At 44.1% G+C, this 19,943-nt stretch overlaps 1 protein-coding gene across 1 annotated transcript in view; it reads right to left on the reverse strand.

Annotated features, from left to right (window-relative positions):
• The window catches only part of ABCC4 (ATP binding cassette subfamily C member 4), a 216,663-nt gene that overhangs the window by 4,941 nt on the left and 191,779 nt on the right, over nucleotides 1-19,943 (reverse strand). Inside the window, exons 28-30 of the mRNA XM_049778722.1 lie at nucleotides 16,432-16,604; nucleotides 15,187-15,292; nucleotides 4,932-5,066 (exon numbers count right to left, since the gene is read on the reverse strand). Coding sequence (XP_049634679.1) covers nucleotides 4,932-5,066; nucleotides 15,187-15,292; nucleotides 16,432-16,604 — 414 coding nt within the window. The remainder of the gene's footprint in view (nucleotides 1-4,931; nucleotides 5,067-15,186; nucleotides 15,293-16,431; nucleotides 16,605-19,943) is intronic.

The raw sequence follows: 19,943 nt of genomic DNA on the forward strand, positions 1-19,943 counted from the left end.
CTAAATGAAATGGTCTCTGTGGTCTCAACCTCAGTTTCTCTCTTTCCTAAGGAAAAATTCACTGACTCCAAAAAGGGGGGCAATAGGAATAAAAACTAAAGTAATTTAGGATCTGTGCAAGATCAAAAGGAAAGGGGAAGCAACACGATGAACATAGGAGAGAGACGAAGAAATATCCACTGAGCAGATGGAGATTATTTCAAGATGTGATGTGATGCATTCACTGCTGTATTGACTCTGAACACTGTCCAGGGAGCAGTCTCCAGCACTGGGTACAAGCACCCCTCCCAAGTTCTAGTTTATTATTTTTTAAAATTTTGATTTTGGGAGTCACACCTAGCAAAGCTCAGAGTTCATTCCTAGCTCTGTACTCAGGAATTAGTAACTACTCCTCGCAGTGGTTGGGGGAACCAAATGGGATGTTAGAGACTGAACCTGGGTCTGTCTTGTGCAAGGTAAGTGTTCTGCCTGCTGTACTTTCATTCTGGCTCCAAGGTCCCATTTTAAAGGGGAAAAGTTAAGAAAATATGATAGGAATGTTGCACTGGTGATGGGGGGGGGTGTTCTTTACATGACAGAAACCCAACCACAATCATGTTTGTAATCAAGGTGTTTAAATAAAATATTATTTAAAAAAAAAAGAAAGAAAAAAAACGAAACTAAAACAAACCTTAGGATAAAGCTAGAACAGTACTTGGAGAAAAAATATCCAGCCTTGAATTGCTTCCAGTTTATAAGCATGAAGAAAGGAAAACATGCAATTAAGATAGATACTGACCAGGAACTCAGCAAAGAAGAGAGGGACACAACAGCTGAAAGGATCACCTGTTAAACAGAGAGAGTCATGGTCTAGGAAGTAAAACTAAACCCAAGTGTCCATGCTTAGGGATAGTGATAGAGAATTCTAACATGGTGTTATGCAAGACATTGAGTGGGCAGGATTCAGAGAGATCACTTAGACAAGGCAGCAGCTCCTGGCTCTGAGGTGGTCTGAGCAACAGTGTCCATGAGAAGAACAAAGCAGCTGCACCGTGTGTTGCCAGCACAGAGACACTGTGGACTCAGGGAACATACAAGCAGCCCGGGTGCAAGAGGGGCTATTGTGCAGAGAGAGGAATAAGAGTGACTAGGTTAAAGTTTTTATGGGGTAGCAGAGGGTGAGCTGGATCATACCCTGAGGTGCTCAGGGGCTCTTCCTGGCTCTGTGCTCAGGACTGATGCCTGGTGGAGTTTTGGGGACCATATGCTGGCCTAGAGATTTAAATCAGGGTCACCGCATACAAGGTCAGCACCTAATTTTCTCTGCCTTGAAGAGTGTTTCTTTGCTTTAGAAGAGTGTCACTTTTATTTTTATTTTTATTTTTAATGCATTTTGGGGGGTTACACCAGGTGGTGCTCAGGGATTACGCCTAGCTCTGTGCTCAGAAATCACTCCTGTCCAGCTCGAAGACCATATGGGATGCTGGGATTTGAACCACCATCTGACCTGGATCAACTGCATGCAAGGCAAATGCCCTACCGCAGTGCTATCTCTCTGGCCCCAAGAGTGTCACCTTTTATTGGGCTGAAAAAGAACTGCCCAGGGGTCTAAAAGCTAGTACAGAGGATAAGAAAGGCACTTGCTAAAGGATCACTAAAACTGGCACGGCTTTGGTTGATCCCAGCACCACCTATGGCAGGGGTCTCAAACGCGCGGCGTTCCGTCCAACATTTTGTGGCCCTGCCCTAGAGGAATCTTTTTTTGTTTTGTTTTGTTTTAGTTGTTTGGGTCACACCCCTCAATGTTCAAGGTTTACTACTGACTTTGCACTCAAGGATCATCCTGACTTTGCCTCCTGCGGCCTCCAGGTAAATTGAGTTTGAGACCCCTGACCTATGGAGTCCCAAGCACCCAACCAAGAATATCTGAAAATTACTGTGGGTGCCCTCAACTCTACCTCCCCAACTGAAAAGAATGGCCTCTTCTTAAAATTATGGAGAATTTACAAGTCTCTTGTTAAAAACAGCTGATCATTAAAAATAAATCTAACTTACCAGAAGTTTCAGAAGCAAGCCAATGTAAACCATGAATATTAGAAGGGCTGGTTGGACAGGAACCAGGGGCCTTTACCACTCTAAACTGAGTACTTTTGCTCTTAAAATGAAGGGTAATGAAGTGGAATGCCCTGCTGAAAGAAGCGATTAATCACTGATTCCTCCTGCCACCAGCTAGTCAGACACTAGTCACAGAAAGAAGTGGGGTCACTTTCCTTGTTAAAGTGTCTACTGGGCCCTTAAAGTAAAATAAGAGCACTGAACAAATTCCCATAACCTAGCTTCTACCAAAAATCCTGTGATCTCTCTTGTGACTCAACACCTTGATCACACAGATCGATAGCAGGCTTTTTTTTTTTTCCCAGCAGTGACTGAAGTGTAGGTGGGTACCCTTGCTTTGGTGTGGAACTTGTCTGAGATCTAAGAACAAAGGAGATTCCTGGCTGCCTGGGGCCTAGACCTAGAAGGATTCCCACTGATGAACTGGATCTAAGAAGGGGAACTGGGACAGGGAGACATGCTGAGTAGACGAAAGGCCACAATCTCAGTTTTACTTTTGGAAAAAGTCCCAAGAGCCTGTAGTACAGGAGCAAGCATCCTTCCTTGGCCATAAGGAAGGATTTTTTTTTTTTTTGCCTTGCAAGTGGCCAATCCAGGATGGATCTTAGTTTGATCCCCAGTGTCCCATACGGTCCCAGGAGTCAGGAGCGATTTCTGAACGCATAGCCAGGAATAACTAACTCCTAAGGGTCACTGGGTGTGACCCCAAAAGCAAAAAGTGGAGGAGGTGGGGTACAGCTCTCAGGAGTTTTGCTGGATCTCACCTTTCCTCTAAGTTCTCAGCCTCTCATTATTTGCGGGGAGGAATACACCCAGAGATGCCCAGGAGTGACTCTTGGCTCTGCACTCAGGAATAACTTCTAGCGATGTTCAGGGGACCATATGGGATGCAGGGGATAGAACCCGGTCAGAGGCATGCATGACAAATGCCCTGATGAATGCCCAGGCCCTGATTCCCGTCTCTTAAACAGGCACAGCTCAAAGATCCTCTCCAGGTGCATAGAGCATGGTTGTCAATCAAACATACCCTCTGCCTCCCAACCCCTCAACAGCTAAACCACCAACCAACCAGCTTCTCTGCTCTTCCCCATTCTCACAGGCTTATACTGTGATGATGGGTTAGCATGTCTAAAGTGCAGGCTTGTACCCTGCCTGGTACTGGAAGGGCACAGAGCAGAGTCGGGAAGATGGAAACATGGCTCAGAGCACTGGCCTATGAACACAGCAAGGGGGTGCTCATCACTTTTTTGGGAGGAATGGGTTGACACAGTCAGGCCAGTCTTCCATATACAATGACTGTAGGATACAAGAATACAGCTTCTATATCTGCACTTATGCTGAGATACATTGATTAATGTGTAAGTCATTTCCACTTACACTGAAAAGCTGGGATATGCAGCAAAGAATGAATGAGGAAATACCCACAGTACTAAGCATGTCCAGTGTTTGTTTGTTCTGGCCATAAACTGCAGTGCTCAGGCTTACTTCTGGCTCTGTGCTCAGGGATCACTACTGGCAGGACTCAGAAGATCATCTGGTGTGTTTGGGATCAAACGTGGGTTAAGATGCAAGGCAAGTTCCTTAACCCCTGTTCTTTCTCTGGCTCTTTTATTATTTTGTACATAATTAGGAAACAGGACCCACAAAACATGTCACAAACTTGCCCAATAATGTTTCCATCACTGTGTTCTCTCTCTCTCTCTCTCTCTCTCTCTCTCTCTCTCTCTCTCTCTCTCTCTCTCTCTCTCTCTCTTTCCTTCCTTCCCTCCTTCCCTCTCTCCCTCCCCCCCCTCTCTCCTTCCCTCCCTCCCTCCCTCCCTCCCTCCCTCCCTCCCTCCCCCCCCTCTCTCAATTTTTAATTTCAACACTGAGTTACCAAACTGTTGTTTGAGTTACCAAACAGTTGTTTCAGGCATTACATGTTCCAACACCAATCCCACCACCAATACCAATTCTACCACCAGTATGACCTCCCTTCACCAGTTGCCCCAAATTTTCCACTCACCATCCCGGCCTGCCTCCACACAGGCACAAACAAATTGACTTGATATTGCTCATGCAACACAAAGGCAAATGGATTTATCAAAACTTAGATCAATAAGGGTCAATTTGAAATAACTGTTCTATCTCTCAATGTTGCTGAAGTCACTGTATGAGGATTTAGGTCTGTGGTTAGTGCTGGTTGAACTTTCCATGTTCCTGCTTATTGATTCACTGAGTTTGGTGGTCCTCTGTATAACTTTCCCACCAGGTTTGCTGTGATTCTACTGGATTGACACTAAGATGAAAGCTTGAGAATATATAGGTCTGAAACAAATTTGGCAGCTTGGCAGTTTGATAAGGTTAAATGTTGGGTGTGAAGGGTGAGGCACTGGGCTGCTGTAGTCCATGCAGAAAAGGGCCTGTGCCCCTACCCTATCTGAGAAGGCTCCAGAATTGTCAGCCCTAATCAGACTCTGGAAAATTTCAACACCATCCTTTTTCTCTAATTTCTTCCTTGAATTCCACAACAGTTGCTTCTAAAAGGCACAGAGCACCTCTTAGCAAGAAATGGAATGGGTCTTCCAAACAGTAGTCTTCTGGGCTGCTAGGGCCCAAGATCTGGGAGTCCCCTCGTTTCCCTCAGGATACACCTGCTTGTACACGTGTGTGCATCCTCAGCAGACCTGACTTCAACCTGGGATGGGTTGTTAAGCCCTCCCCCCAAAAACTTTGTCTCTGGAGGCTTATAATTGAAAAGGGCACAGAGTGCTCGTTTACCCAGCTCTGGAGCCGGAGCATGTGCGAAGGGAATGGTGGAGACGGACGCTAATTACCACCCGGGGTGGCGAGCTCACCTGTTTTGCTGTTTCGATGAGTGCGGCAGCTTCGGCCTTGCCCAGCTGTTGCACCATTTTAAAAAATAGGCTCTCTTTATTCTGCAGCAAAATATATGGCTCATCATATTCTTTCAGCCTGCCTGAATCCAGAACCTGTTAATCAGCAGAAAGAAGGCCATTAGCACACAATGTTTTGCAGCAACATATTATAACTCAGACAATATTTCGGAAAGGGGCAGGCGAGGGAGAATGGAGAGGCTCTATTTGGGTGGTACCATCTATTTTGCCTGGCTGGTGTTTAAATGGTTTGATTACCCTGTTTGACTAGGCAGACAAAAGCCCATCCCGACCTTTTATTATTTATAATGTTATAGGAAAGGGAGAAAATGAAAGTTTGAGACTATTATTATGGGCACTCAGCAGTCCTGTGGCATTTTTGTCTTCTGCCAAGGGCAACTGGGGTTATTTTCATTAGTTTGGGCATTTAGCTCATGGCCTGAGCTTCAAGGGCTACTGATACAGATGTTCATAGAGTGTGTGTGTGTGTGTGTGTGTGTGTGTGTGTGTGTGTGCGCGTGCATGTTTGTATGTGTAAATTTCTTGATTTGAAAAAAATGAAGGCTGGAGAGATAGCACAGTGGTGAGGGCATTTGCCTTGCATGTGGCCAATCTGGGTTCAATCCCCGACAGCTTATTTGGTGACCATTGAGTGCAGAGCCAAGAGTAATCCCATAGCACCTCTGGGTATAGCCCAGAAATCACCCCCCCCCCAAAAAAAAGAAAATCAAACTCGATTCATCTAAAGTAGGGTGATATCATATCAATCAGTTGGCAGTGAAGAGGCAGTAGGCTCATTGCTGAGCTAGGCAGAGAGGATCAAGAGAATGTGGACATGAAGTCAAGGCTTCCAGAATTTCTCAGGGGTCCCTGTGACACCTCAGCCTGGTAAGAAGGGAGACAACCTGTCAGGGGAGGATCAGGGGCTGTGCTCAGCTGGTTTTGGTGGTTGTACTTTACTCTTGGGCATGAGGGGTGGGTGGCAAGAGCTGCTACCTTGGAAGCTTCAAGGAACATAATTGTTCGGCCCTGAGGAAATCACTAGAAATCCAATTTTCTCTCTGGATAAGACTAAAGAAGCAATTAAGAAATTGAGCTCCAAGTTCCAGGGACTGCAGAAAGGCAGAGGCCGGCCAGTGTCGGCTCTCACAATTATCTTCGCCTCTTTTTCTCTCTCTTCGGCAGCCTGCCTTTTGAGCCATTTTATTGCTCATTAATATGTCCAGAGGCAATTGAGAGGGAGCAGAGAGGGCTCTTAATTCTGCATTTCTCCTCTAGAGTGGTGCTGGCTAATGGTTGAGTCTGAATCAATTGGCCCAAATGAGGAGCTCGGGATAAGCATCAGGCTGTTCCATGGTGCCATATACTCTTTGGCTGGTTGGGTCCTATTTAGAGCAAATTCCTCGTAAGAGAATAGGTTGGAGCAAAGCAGAAGTGTGTTTTTCTACATCTGGGTAGTGCTGTTAATTCTGTCCCATGATATTTAGTTGGGGAAACATTTATTAAGTCTTATAAAGGGCATTTTCCTGTTAATCTTTTGTTTACGACAGTGAATCGTAGCTAAGGGCAGTTTTTCTCAAAAGAGTTCAAGAATAATTGAATCTGTCACATCGACACAATAATTAAAATGTCCTATAATTTGGCATGCCAATTTAGATGCCCCGAATGTGTAATTTTACTTAAGCATAGCATTATAGACTAGAACCAATCCTTCTGACGTTGAAAGAGGGAAAAAAATTGTAATTTTAAAATATAGGTCTCTCGCCTGCCAAAGACTAAAGTAAATAAGTGAATCAAATTACTTCATACAATGAAGAACTTTATATCCTGCAACAGTAACAAGAATACTTAAAAATAAAATCATAACAGAATTGGTGGAAGGCGAGGTTTTTGGCACAAAAGCCTCAAGTGTATTTTTTAATGGAAAGTATTATTAATTTTTATTCTTGTTAAACTTCTTCTTTTTTTTTTTTTTTTGGTTTTTCGGGCCACACTCGTTTGATGCTCAGAGGTTACTCCTGGTTAAGCACTTCAGAAATTGACCCTGGGTTGGGGGGACCAAATGGAGTGCCGGGGGATAGAACTGCAGTCCTTCCTTGGCTAGCGCTTGCAAGGTAGACACCTTACCTCTAGCGCCACCTCGCCGTTCCCTCTTGTTAAACTTTTGATTTTATTCAAACTCAAGTGCTGGATAAATTTTTTCATTTTCTCTCATATTGTCTAAAAGCACACGAATGCCACCACGATGAGTAGTTTTCAGAATTAACTGATATCTAGAAATATGGAAGTAGGGAAAAACCGGGAAAAAAAAAAGGCCTCCAAACCAAAAACCCAATGTTCTCAAAAATCAATGGAATTAATTAACAGCATAAATTTCAGAAAGGTCATTCTGGTCAAAAATACTTTGAGCCCTATTTGCAAATCAATGTTTCTGTATCGTATTTCATAAATAGAGGTTTCCATTGGTCATTTCCCGAGGACTTCAATTTTTACCTTTTGTAAGAGGACATTGAGCAAATGAAACAAATACCCCTCTTCAATTACACTCAGGATCCGCATTGCATTAAAATACAGTATCTTAAAATGAAGTCACCAGACTTAAGAAGTGGGACTGCATATAAATCTAGTGTCACAAAGAAGATAGTCACCTGATCAGCCATAAAATCCTCCAACTACAAAAGGAGACTTCTGGCTGAAGTGATATTACAGCAGGGAGGCACTTGCCTTGCACTAAGCTGACCTGAGTTTGATTCCCGGCATCCCATATGGTCCCTGAGCACACTAGGGGTGATCCCAGGAGTAAGTCCTGAGTACCACTAGACCTGACCCCCTGAAAAATAGTAAATTTGAAAAGGAAAAAAAACAGTGAGTTGAGAACTCACTATAATATGCCTTACAATATACCTGTTAATTTTCAAGAGAGATGTGGCACTTGTTTTCCTACTTACCATTTTTCCATCAGCCTACCCTCCCATCCCTCATTTATTTCATGCTTCTTTACTTCAACCATCCATCCTCACACCCTTCCATCTACCTATCCACCACATTTTGTGCTTTTTCCCCCCTTCAATCACCAATCTTTGCATCCATCCAACCACCCTTTATTTCCATACCACTACTCCCTCCTTCCAATTTCAGAACCAATTACCAAATCACTGTCATTGCAACAAGAGGGTCAGATGAGGACAAAGACAGTGCAGAGAGAAACTTGGGCAATGCTAGAGTTGGAATTCAAACCCAGAAATGGTCTTCTTCCTTTTTTATGTGAATTCCAGAGAAGGATACTTATCAGGGTACTTAACACCTATTACTTCTTAATTTATTTAGCAAATAGTCCCTATACCCTAAATTTTAGTTACAGTTAGACCTGATGCTGCAACAAATGAGGCCAGTGGCCAGTCTTGGTTATAGGGAGCCTTAAACTGAGAGAAAAGAGAGATGAGAATACTTGGCATCTAGCATGTAAGAGACCAAGCACACTCAAGATTTGGCAAAAAGGTCAGAGAAATAGCACAGTGATAGGTCATTTGCCTCACATTTGGCCAGACCCTGATTCGATTCCCAGCATCCTATATAGTCCCCTGAGCCTGCCAGGAATGACTTCTGAGCACAGAGTCAGAAGTAACCCTTAATGGCCACTGTGTGTGACCCCCCCCCCCACAAATAAAGAGTTTGACAAAAAACTTCAAGAATCCTTTGGGAATAGAGAGACTTGGACACATAGGAATTATGGTGGAGGACTGTGGCTTCCTCTCTAGGACCTGGGACCAGCTATACCAAGCAACACTTGCTGTCTATGCTTCAAGTTAGATGCGAAAAAAACTGCAACCAGAATACTGCTGGTTGACCACACAATGAATTAGGGACTCCAATAATCTGGAGGGGTGAGTGCCTCAGGTAGACAGCAATAGGCAAGAGATAGAGGTAGAAGAGAGAGAGTTAAGGGTGTTGAGGTCTTGACACTCATCTCTATCAAGTGTCGAAGAAGTAGAGAGGCAAGTTGGGAGGAATCAGAAGTTGGTTCAGCAATGAGAGGTGTATTGGGTACAGAAGAAAAAATGTCAGATAGGCCATTTGTCTCCCAGTGCTTTTTTTTTGTTTTTGGATCAAACCCAGTGGGCATTCAGAGGTTACTCCTGGCTTTGCGCTCAGAAATCACTCGTGGCAGGCTCGGGGAACCATATGGGATGTGGGGATTCGAACCACCATCCATCTTGGGTCTACTGTGTACAAGGCAAATGCTCTACCACTGTGCTATCTCTCCAGCCCCCTTCTCAGTACTTTTAAGGCACTGGCTTGAGCAAAGACAGAAAAGATGAAAACAATCGGAAATTGTCTATACAGAAAACAGGTAGAATTCATAGCAAGCAGCCACTGAAATAGTTTATTTATTTATTGGATTTTGTTTTAAGCTGTTCTTGGGGCATATGCATGCTGAGTTCAGGGAATCATATGGGGCGTGGGGGATTAAACTTGGGCCAAGATAAGTGGCTTACCTGCTCTACTAATGCTTTTAGTCCAAGCCTGTCTATTTAGAGCCAAATTTCCTAGAATTGGGTGCTCTGTCCCCTTCTCGTGCAAGTGAAATAAGACAGTAAATCCAATGCAGGCAAACAGGCTGTCAATGTCCCCAGAGTCTATCCAGGAATGCAACAGTGTGTGTGTGTGTGTGTGTGTGTGTGTGTGTGTGTGTGTGTGTGTGTGTGTGTGTGTTGGGGGGTTACATAAGCTCCATAAGGAAGAGGCAACTATCAGGCACGGATCTGCAGAGATACCAGGCAGCTGTCCTAGATGGAGAAATCAAATGGCCCCTTTGCAACATGGCTGGAGACACTTGGTTGGAAGGACGCCAGTGGCTGCAAGGGATGGGTAAGATGGGGTGAAAGATGAGGCAAATGTCAAATGATGGGAATAGCTTTCAGCAAACAGGCCAGATTCCACAATAAAAAACCAGGTGGATAGGAGAGGCCCTGAGTTCCAGGACCAGCCTGCTCAGGTGATGGCAGAATCCACATCGACCTGACTCTGCTTACCCTTCCCCCTACCCACCCCAAATTGGTCTGTGCTTTTCTCATTGACAAGAACTGGGACCTGAATCATTCAATATCTTACTTGATTTGTTCCAGGAATGAGGAACATTGGAGGATGCCCTGGCCCCCATCCCGTTAAAGTCTCCTTCTCCTCAACTATACTTCCTCCCTGCCCAGCAATTTTTTTCCTTCAGAAAATCGTGGTGGGGCTTTTTCTGAACCACTCCAGGAACTGTCAGTGCTGGTGGTTTAAGTTCCAGGAAGGGGAGAAAGAGCATCTCATGCAAACCCTGGGAGCACACTCAGAATGGTATTTGCTCCTCTAGGCGGATCTGTTCCTGCGTGTTAAGTTCAAGGGTGGGGGTGTCAACATTGAGAGGAGAAGCTGGGACATGGACATATCCTTTAGAGGTGACAGTAACCTTATGAAGCTGGATCTGGGGTGTTGAGTTCTGTGATTCTGTCCCAGGTATTCTTTTTTTGTTTGTTTTTGTTTTGGGGTCACACCTGGCAGTGCTCAGTGGTTACTCCTGTCTCTGCACTCAGCAATAACTCCTAGCAGAGCTCAGGGGACCACATTGAATGCTGAGGACTGAACCCAGGCCGGCTGTGTGCAAGGCAAAATGCCCTACCTGCTGTGCTATCGCTATGACCCTGTCTTCAGGAATTCCTGAGCCGTGTGCCAGTGGGACCCATTTTGCACAGAGGCAACATTATGGTGAAATTCCTTGGGCTGTTTTTCACTTCTGGAAAGAGGGCCAGTATCCAAGGGTGTTATAAAGCGTGGGGCAAGCAGGGAGCGGAGGGAAAGAGCCACTACATGGGCTGAAAAGAGGCTCAAGCAAGTAGCGAATTCAGAAATTTGAAAGCAAAACAGAAAACACTAAGAGGTGAGTTGTTCACCCCCGAGATAGTGACGAGTAGTCAGAGAAAGAGGATTTCTAAGTTGTCTGTCTTGCTCCACTGTTTGGTGGCAGCTGAGCAAAGGAAGACGATTAAATGAGCTGTCATGAGGACCCCATCATGTTTAATAAAGTGAAAATGGAGCGAACATCTTTATAAAACAGAAGTCTAAGCCGAACACATTAATGGCGCTTAATGAACCAAAACTGGGCAAATCCCTTTGGAGAGCCAACATATAAACAAAGCTATTAATTAGGTCACAGTTGTTTCCCAACAAGCCTTTTGTTTGATTTACTTACAGTAAACAAAACCATATCCATCAGTCTTTGTGTAGAAGTATTCACCAGTGCAACGAAATGTAATTATTACACCTTAAGCGCCAGCAATTACACGACTTTATCATGACAACAGCGTGGGTAATGCCTTTCATTAGCATCCCTCACTTCCCCAGCCACTCCCCAGACTGGCTGCCCGCGCCCCTGACAACATTAGACTTGGCAGCCTACTGACTTGTCTTGAGATCCTTAAAGCTTTCAGAAGAACATGACAGACTTTTGTTTTCTGGAAAGGACACAGATACTTCCACAGTGCTTCCCAAATCCCCTCAAAACAGCTTCATCCATCCAAAGATGACAGAAAGAGCATGCATATTTTTTTGCCAGGCAAACTGAAAGGCTCATGGGCAGGCAGAAGTTTTGGGCAGGAAGAGGTGAGATTGGAATCTTGGGGAGTGAATGAATCTCAGAGGATATTCCTCCCCCTCTTCCGCCTCTATTTCTGGAGTTAAGTAAGCCATGTCTCTTGGGTTCCCTAGGTCAGATCCTCATCACACCCCAGGCATCCGTGTTGACCCTGGTGTGAGTCATGCAGGGGTCTTCATCTCCTGGGGATGGGACCTTACTGATGGCACCGTGAGGCCATGGAGCTCCAAGTGGATGGTCTCCCCCAGATTAGAACTGGGTGTGTAAATGTCGTTCCACTGGGGAACAGTTTAAACAACTCACTTTTCCACATATGCCCCTAACTCTGAGCATCTAAATCTGGTGAAGACAGAGAGAGGACACAGCCTGGAAGACCTAATAGCCTAAAAGTATGATAGAGGCTAAAAATTTAGAGCAGGAGATGCAGCAGAGTAGGACAAGGAGAAGAAAAGATGAAGAAGCCGGGGCCAGAGCAATAGCACAGCAGTAGGGTGTTTGCCTTGCACGAGGCCAACTCAAGACAGACCTGGGTTCAATTCCTGGCATCCCATAATGTCTCCCGAGCCTACCAGTAGCAATTTCTGAGTGCAGAGCCAGGAGTAACCCCTGAACATTGACAGGTGTGACCCCATCCCCCCCAAAAAAGGAAGGAAGCCCTACTACTGCACATTACTTTGCACAAAGCATGCTAAAGATCAGGACAGAAGCACTAAATAAAAAAGAGGAAATGGAGGTTCTTGAAATTTCCTAGACAATCCTAGTCTGCAGAGACTCCTACACTTGACTCAATCTAAGAAGAGCAGCCAAGTTGGTTGCTGAAGGGGAAGCTCATTGGGGCTATGGGTAAAACGCTACTGGGTAAGGCTAATCTAATCCGCACCATACATCCCTCCTGGTATTCCATCCTCCCCACCCCCCATCATTCACAGCAATGGATGCTGACAGTATTTCTAAGTCGGAGATAGCTGCCACCTTCAATGCAGCAGTATCCCCCAAATTCCCAAGAGCAAAAATGACAGCATCTACATGCAACACTTTAAAGTAAAGATCAGGTTTGAATGGTGTTGTGTCAAATAAATAATGATGGGGCTGGATGGCGATGGATGGAGGCCTTTGTGCTTAGGCCCCAGCCACGTGGCTTTATCCCCCATCTAGCCGGTGAGTTCCAGGCCCAGGTGAAAGGCAGAAATCAGACTCATTCAGAAACAGGCATCAGGAAGCATTAACTTTATTCATGCCCTATCCACCACATGTGTGTGGTCTACTCATAACCTTTTAAGCATTCAGCCATTCTTGGCTAGCCCTGCGTCTTAACTCACTTCAGCCATCTTCCGGGCCAAAGGAAACGGCCAAAAAAGGGGCCGAATTCCCTCGGTCCCAGCCTTATCTACCTTTTCCAAGACCCCTCCCAGGAATGGGAGGTCTTGCAGGTAAGGTCACACCTATTATCCGGTTCCCAAGACCCCTCCCAGAAATGGGTGGGTCTCAGGTACACCACAGAATGGGACCCCAAATGTCACAGAGATCAAACCATTCACACCTGAGAAGGGCTTCCAACAGTTCGACGTCACAAAGTCACTTAATTGTTATGGAAGAAAGATGCTTGGGAGTGTGGGGACAGGACACACAGTTTACGAACATCAGAAGTGAGAGAAGAGAATAAAGCAAAGAGCCATATAGGAGACCAGACTGACATGTTACCATTAAAGAACACAAAACCAAGATGTGGGGTGCTTGATGCTATGTGATGTTTCTGGAACTGAGGCATCACTGTCCTGTGAACACGAATGCCACATGGTCACTTGCCAGTGCTGGTAGGGAAGTCCCAGATCCTTTGGGTGGGGGTGGTGCTGGCCCTTGCTGTTGGTTAAGTTGATGGAGCTCATTCTCATTCATGCCTGGCTTTGGGAGTTCCAGATGGGGGGCCTGAGGAACCAGGATGTTCTGGTTTCTTCCTGATGCCCCTACAAGGGACCCACTTGCCATTGAAGTAAGAGGGTGGGAAGGAAAACATTCCAGAAATGGTCCAAGAAGACAAGGGGCACCATTATCACTTGTCATAAGGAAAGTTTGGCTACAACTGCTCATAAAACCTGTTTATCCAGGACCATCATCACTACCACTAGCTAACCCACCTATTGTCTACTGTGCATGACACAGGCCTCCTTTGCTTACTTCCTCTCTTCAGAAAACTGCAAGATTCTGCAGTTTGGTGACAGCAGAATATGTGACAAAGAAGAAAAGAGCAAACTGCTCACGAATAGAGGCAGGATGGGGCTATCCTGGAAGTAAGGTGCATTTCTTTGGGATGATTTGCAATCAATAAGATTCCAACTTAAAAATGTTGGTTCTCTCATCTGACAAAGCCACAGACTAAGCTCTAGGGAAATTGATCAAGCACTGGAGGAAGGTAAGAAAGAAAGAAGGAAAGAAGAGAAGAAAGGAAAGAAGGCACTTCAAGAAAGAACCAATCAAACCCGGAAGGGATGACTAAACAGGTACTTAGAGATTGGAACTTGGACTGTCAGAGATTTATTGGTGGTTCTAGGGTGGTCTCTCCACCCAAATCCCTTTTCTTTCTTTGTGCAAACCACATTTCCATGGCCTTCTGGCACTTCCAAGTGCCTCTGGGCACTTCATTCGATTCCAATAAATAGATCAATTGAAGGGAGCTTATCTGGCACTGCTCTCCTGACAAGGAGATCTGACACCACCTTCTATCTCCTGCAAGCACACATGAAACCAGCCCCACCTATACTCCGTCTCTGCTATGGCCAATGAACTCTCCTAGGAGATGTAAAGAGCAACTTCCGTTGGCCTCTCCTGTGAATCTATGTTTGGAGGTCAGTCTACCCAAGGTAAGTTACCTGCATCCTAAAACATTTTTTGCGATGTACAGGAGATTTGAGTCACACCCAGCAGTTAATTTTGGCTCTGTGCTCTGGGGATGCTACAGATAGAGCTCAGGCAATGATGGAACCAGGTAGATAACCTCTGTGTTATCTCCCATTCTCATGCTTCCTAAAATTATGAACCCAGTGTTTACTTTTTCCCTCTTCTGGATCTCTAGTTCTGGTGTAAGATATTTCCTACATTACATCCTTTCTGTTGCAATTTTAGCTCTTATTTTCTGACTGACTCTTCTCTTCTCATCAAGTTTCCTCTGATAGTTCATCCATGAGCATCACCATAGCTGGGAAAGTTTGTTATCTTAACCAACAATTTGCATGAAAGGCTAATTTTTGGCTGAAGTCAAATGAACCTATTTGGAAAAAAACAGTGTCAAAGAGAAAATTGTTTGGGGTTTGCACCCTATAATACAAAGTTCTGTCTTGAATCAGGAACAGTTTCATGATAAGCCATCTTGAAAATAAATGGCAATGTAAATAATGTTCAAATAAGATTTAGGAAATAGTAGGGTAGATAGTCTTTAGCATCATGTTTGGAATATGTAGCTGAAACAGCATGAGTCGCTGCCATCAAGAATGATGGCGCAAAGGCCAGGAAATGAAGTGATTTCTGTCAAGTCTGACAAGGAAAGTTGGAGTCTAGGTTAGGACAGGCCTGGCAAGAGGGTCTTACCATGATCTTGTCGCTGTCGATGATGGTGTTCAATCTGTGGGCAATAGTCAGCACGGTGCACTGGGCAAATTTCTCACGGATTTTCTGTTGTATTAAATCATCGGTTCTGGAATCCAAGAGGTTGAGTTTAGTAAAAGCTGACATAAGACTTTACAGTATACAAAGGAAGGGAAAATAATATATTGTTAATCATGTGTTCAAAAGCTAACATTTGAACACATGCTCTGTTGAATAAATATCTTTTCAAAAAAAAAGGTCTATTTAAAGTGGCTCCGTGGCTTTGAAATCATCAGTTGGTCATGGAGCAACTTGCAGGGGAGAATCCACAGGCCAGCAATGACCGCAGGAGCTGAAGACAACAACTGCTAATGACACGGAAGCAGCCAGAGACTGGAAGAGACAGAGCAATGAGAAGGAAAGGCAGGAACATAAGTAAAATTTTAGGAAGGCGAGTAAAAGGCACAACAGAGCATCCTGAGTGGCCATCACTGTGGAGGGACAGGTAAAAAGTAAAAAGATAACCACTAAATGGCCTCTCTAAAACCCATGCTTGAAGAAGAGAGTAAGAAAATAGTTAGTATTTGCTATAGAAAAGTTGGTGAATATTCAGATCAAGAGAACATCTAGTTAGATTTACTCTGTACCAATCAATAAATTAATTTTTTCTTCCAACCATCCTTCAAAAACACCAGCACAAATACCAAGTCTACTTAGAAATCTACTACATTGTCAATAACAAAAAAAAAAAAAAGGAAAATCTTGTCCCTTCAAATTGGCTCAAAATAATCAGGAGTCATTTCAAAGAACTCATATGCCTTCATAATATGCCTCATAATATATGCTTCATAATATCACAAAGATCTAAATCAATTGTTTGGGTTTCATTGAGTGTTCCAGAATTAAAAGAATTAAGAGATTTAATTAAGAGAATTAATTAATTAAGAGCTATCTCCATGGCAAATGGCACTTTGGTTTTTTTGTTTGTTTTGTTTTTTTGGTCACACCCGGCAGTGTTCAGGGGTTACTCCTGACTCTGTGCTCAGAAATCGCTCTTGGCAGGCTCAGGGGATCATATGGGATGCTGGGATTCGAACCACCATCCTTCTGCATGCAAAGCAAACGCCTTACTTCCATGCTATCTCTTCGGCCCCACAAATGGCACTTTGAATGAAACATTCCTCAGAAGCATGAACTCTTTCCCTTTTCAAGTCAGATTTTTAGAAGCCGTGGGCCTTTGCTGTGTACCTTGGATCTACATTTGCTGTTGCTTCGTCAATAATTAATATCCGATTTTTCCTGAGAATAGCCCTGGCGAGGCACACCAACTGCCTCTGTCCCACGCTAAAGTTTGATCCTGATTCTGCTAGTTCAGTGTCCATTTTACCGGGAAGATCTTCGATAGCTTCTTTCAGTTGTACCTGTGGAGGCAGAAAGAAAACATTTCCCTCAACAAACCACTGACAAGCTTCTGACATTGTGTCTGACGCATTTGGGGGAGTGTCTCAGGAATGAGACATGCATGGCCAAGGGACAGGGACTGTCAACTGGTGACGCTTCCTAAGACAGAGCAGTATTAATTCTGGACAGAAAGTAACTGACTAATGGATGTACCAAACTTTGTAGGAGCCAAGACTCATTTTAGTTATAAGGAAGTGGAGTGCAGCTCATGGGCCATGCTAATTTAGGGAAGAAATGTGGTGCTGTGGTGCTGAAGAAAGTCACTCTCAAAGGAAAACAGCAAAATGGAAAAAAAATTTTAATAATAATATTTTATTTAAGCACATTGATTACAAACATGATTGTAGTTTGGGTTTCAGTCATAAAAATAAAACACACGCCAGTGCTACATTCCCCTCACCAAGCCCCCCCCCCTCCCCTCCCCCCCCCCCCCCCCCCCCCCCCCCCCCCCCCCCCCCCCCCCCCCCCCCCCCCCCCCCCCCCCCCCCCCCCCCCCCCCCCCCCCGCCTGCATGAGACAGGCATTCTACTTGTCTCACTCATTAACATTGTCATGGTAGTTGTCAGTGTAGTCATTTCTCTAACTGTACTCACCACTCTTTGTGGTGAGCTTCATACTATGAACTGGTCCTTCCAGCCCTCATCTCTATTGTCTCTGGGTATCATTACAATAATGTCTTTTATTCTTTTTAGAGCCCATAGATGAGCGAGACTATCCTGTGTCTATCTCTCTCTCTCTCTCTCTCTCTGACTTATTTCACTCAGCATAATAGAAGTATTATTATGTATTCCATGTACACCCATGCATAGGAACATTTCATGACTTTATCTCTTCTGATGGCTACAACTGGAAACATTGTTCCTTGACTAATCTCTAAGTGAAAAGGCGTGCCAGTGGGAAAAAGGAAGTATGTGGAGGGAGCTTTGTATACCGCAGGATGGTGTGGTTACAGAAAGTAATGCTGCCATTATGGAAAGGAAGATGGCAAACTTCAAAAAAACTAAAACCCAGGATTCCACACGATCCAGTTATCCCACCCCTGGGTATTTATACCCTCTCTCTTGCAAACACACATACAAAATTAAAAAGTTTAAAAAGACTTGAAGTCACCCCCACCCCACATGCCAAGAACTAACTGGAAACCCTGGTACCCATTGGATAAAGAAATGGCTTAAGTTATTGGATAAAGAAGAAGCGGCCTGTGGACATCAAAATGGAAAACCAGCCCAGCAGCAAGGAAAGATGAAATCTGTGGACAGACCCAGAGGACATCATGCTAAGTCAAATAATTCCAGCAAAGAAAGACAAGTGCGTATCATTTCACTTGGGGTAAAAGGAAAAAAATCAAAGAAATGGGTGAATTAAGTTAAAACAACAAAAAATCAGTTAAACTGTAAGACAAAAGACTGATCAGTAAAGGAAAGGACTAGAGAGGAGCAGAGTAAAATGGGGAAAAAGTGGAAGATCTGGTGGTAAGGGAAGAAAATTGGCATCTAATTTCAGGACACACAGCATTTCAACAATGCACACCCTACCTCCTGTCACAATGCAATGTGACTTCAATAAAAATGGAAGCCATGGGGGCACTTTCCTTTGTACAATACACTCAAGTTTATCTCTATGGACATAAAATGCCAAATATCATTGAAAATAAAGAAAAAGCTTAGTATTACTTACTCCTATGTATTTTAAAAATTATTTTTAATGTCATTGATTGAACCCAGGATTTCATACATAGGAGGATTTTGTTTCATCCACTGAGCTATATCCTTGGTCTACACCAGGGATCTCAAACTCAATTTACCTGGGGGCCGCAGGAGGCAAAGTCGGGGTGATCCTTGAGTGCAAAGTCAGTAGTAAGCCTTGAACATTGGGGGGTGTGACCCAAACAACTAAAACAAAATAAAACAAAAAAAGATTCCTCTAGGGCAGGGCCACAAAATGTTGTATGGAGGGCTGCAAATGGCCTTCGGGCCGCGAGTCTGAGACCCCTGGTCTATGCTCTTTGTTTTGTTTTAGTTTTAAATTTGGAGGTTATATCTGGCAGTGCTGAGAGTCTACTCTCAGCTCTGTTTTCAGGGCTAACTCCTGGTAGTATCTAGGGACCATATGTGGTACAGGGTATTTGGAAAAAAAAAAAAAAGTGTGTTGCATGCAGGTGAGCAATTTAACTCCTGTACTATTTTTTTTTTTTTAATCTTCACTTCAGATTTATATAGCTTTTTCACAGTTCAGAATTAGTTTGTTTTCAGGCCACACCTGGTGATGTTCAGGGCTTATCCCTGGCTCTGTGTTCAGAGATGACTCCTGATTCGGAACTTAAGCAACCATATGGGATATCCAGGATTAAGCCAGAGTCAACTACATAAAAAGTAAGTGTACAACTTGTTCTATCTCCCCGACCACATTTTCAGAATTTAAAGACTTATTTCACTTTAATTTCTGCAAATGGAATTAGGATCCTACGAAATAAGAGTAAGTTATGAACAAGATACTTCTTGATAAATATTCGTTCCCAATTAGCAGTTCTTACCCATCCACTAGACCCATCCACTCTGGTCCAAGAGTACTTTGATTCTGCAGATCTGCAGGAAAAATCTCAAGCTCTAAATCTGGCTCCCATCACTTACCAGTAATTCCTGTTTCGGTAAAGGCGTGTCTCCATTTCACCTTCAAGCTGCCCTGTGAGCCATCCTATCATCCCATCTTTCTCACTGAGGACTAACTGTTTCCCCCACCTCTTCTCTCATGGAATTACACTAGAACAAGATTCCCAAACTTATAAAGAAATCAGAGGTCATCTGCTTTCAGGTGGGAAAAGTAGAAGTAAGCTGAGAGAGAGGAACATAAAGGCCCTGATGGTTGTTAAAAAGCACAGTAGTTGGGGCCGGAGAGATAGCATGGAGGTAAGGCGTTTGCCTTTCATGCAGGAGGTCATCTGTTCGAATCCCGGCGTCCCATATGGTCCCCCGTGCCTGCCAGGAACAATTTCTGAGCCTGGAGCCAGGAATAACCCCTGAGCACTGCCGGGTGTGACCCAAAAACCACAAAAAAAAAAAAAAAAAAAAAAAAAAAAAAAAAAAAAAAAAAAAAAAAAAAAGCACAGTAGTTGTGGAAAGGCTTAGCACCGACATGCCCTCAAAAACCAGAATGACTGGCAGGAAGCTGTCCAATTTCCAAATTTGCTTGCTCACAGCCAAAATCTCAACTATAAGTTAAAGACACAGAGCAAGGGGCCAGAGTGATAGTATATATCAGGCAGGAGGATACTTGTCTTGCTGCATACCATTGAATATGGG

Source organism: Suncus etruscus, chromosome 8, assembly GCF_024139225.1.
Source record: "Suncus etruscus isolate mSunEtr1 chromosome 8, mSunEtr1.pri.cur, whole genome shotgun sequence".
NCBI classification, from domain to species: domain Eukaryota; kingdom Metazoa; phylum Chordata; class Mammalia; order Eulipotyphla; family Soricidae; genus Suncus; species Suncus etruscus.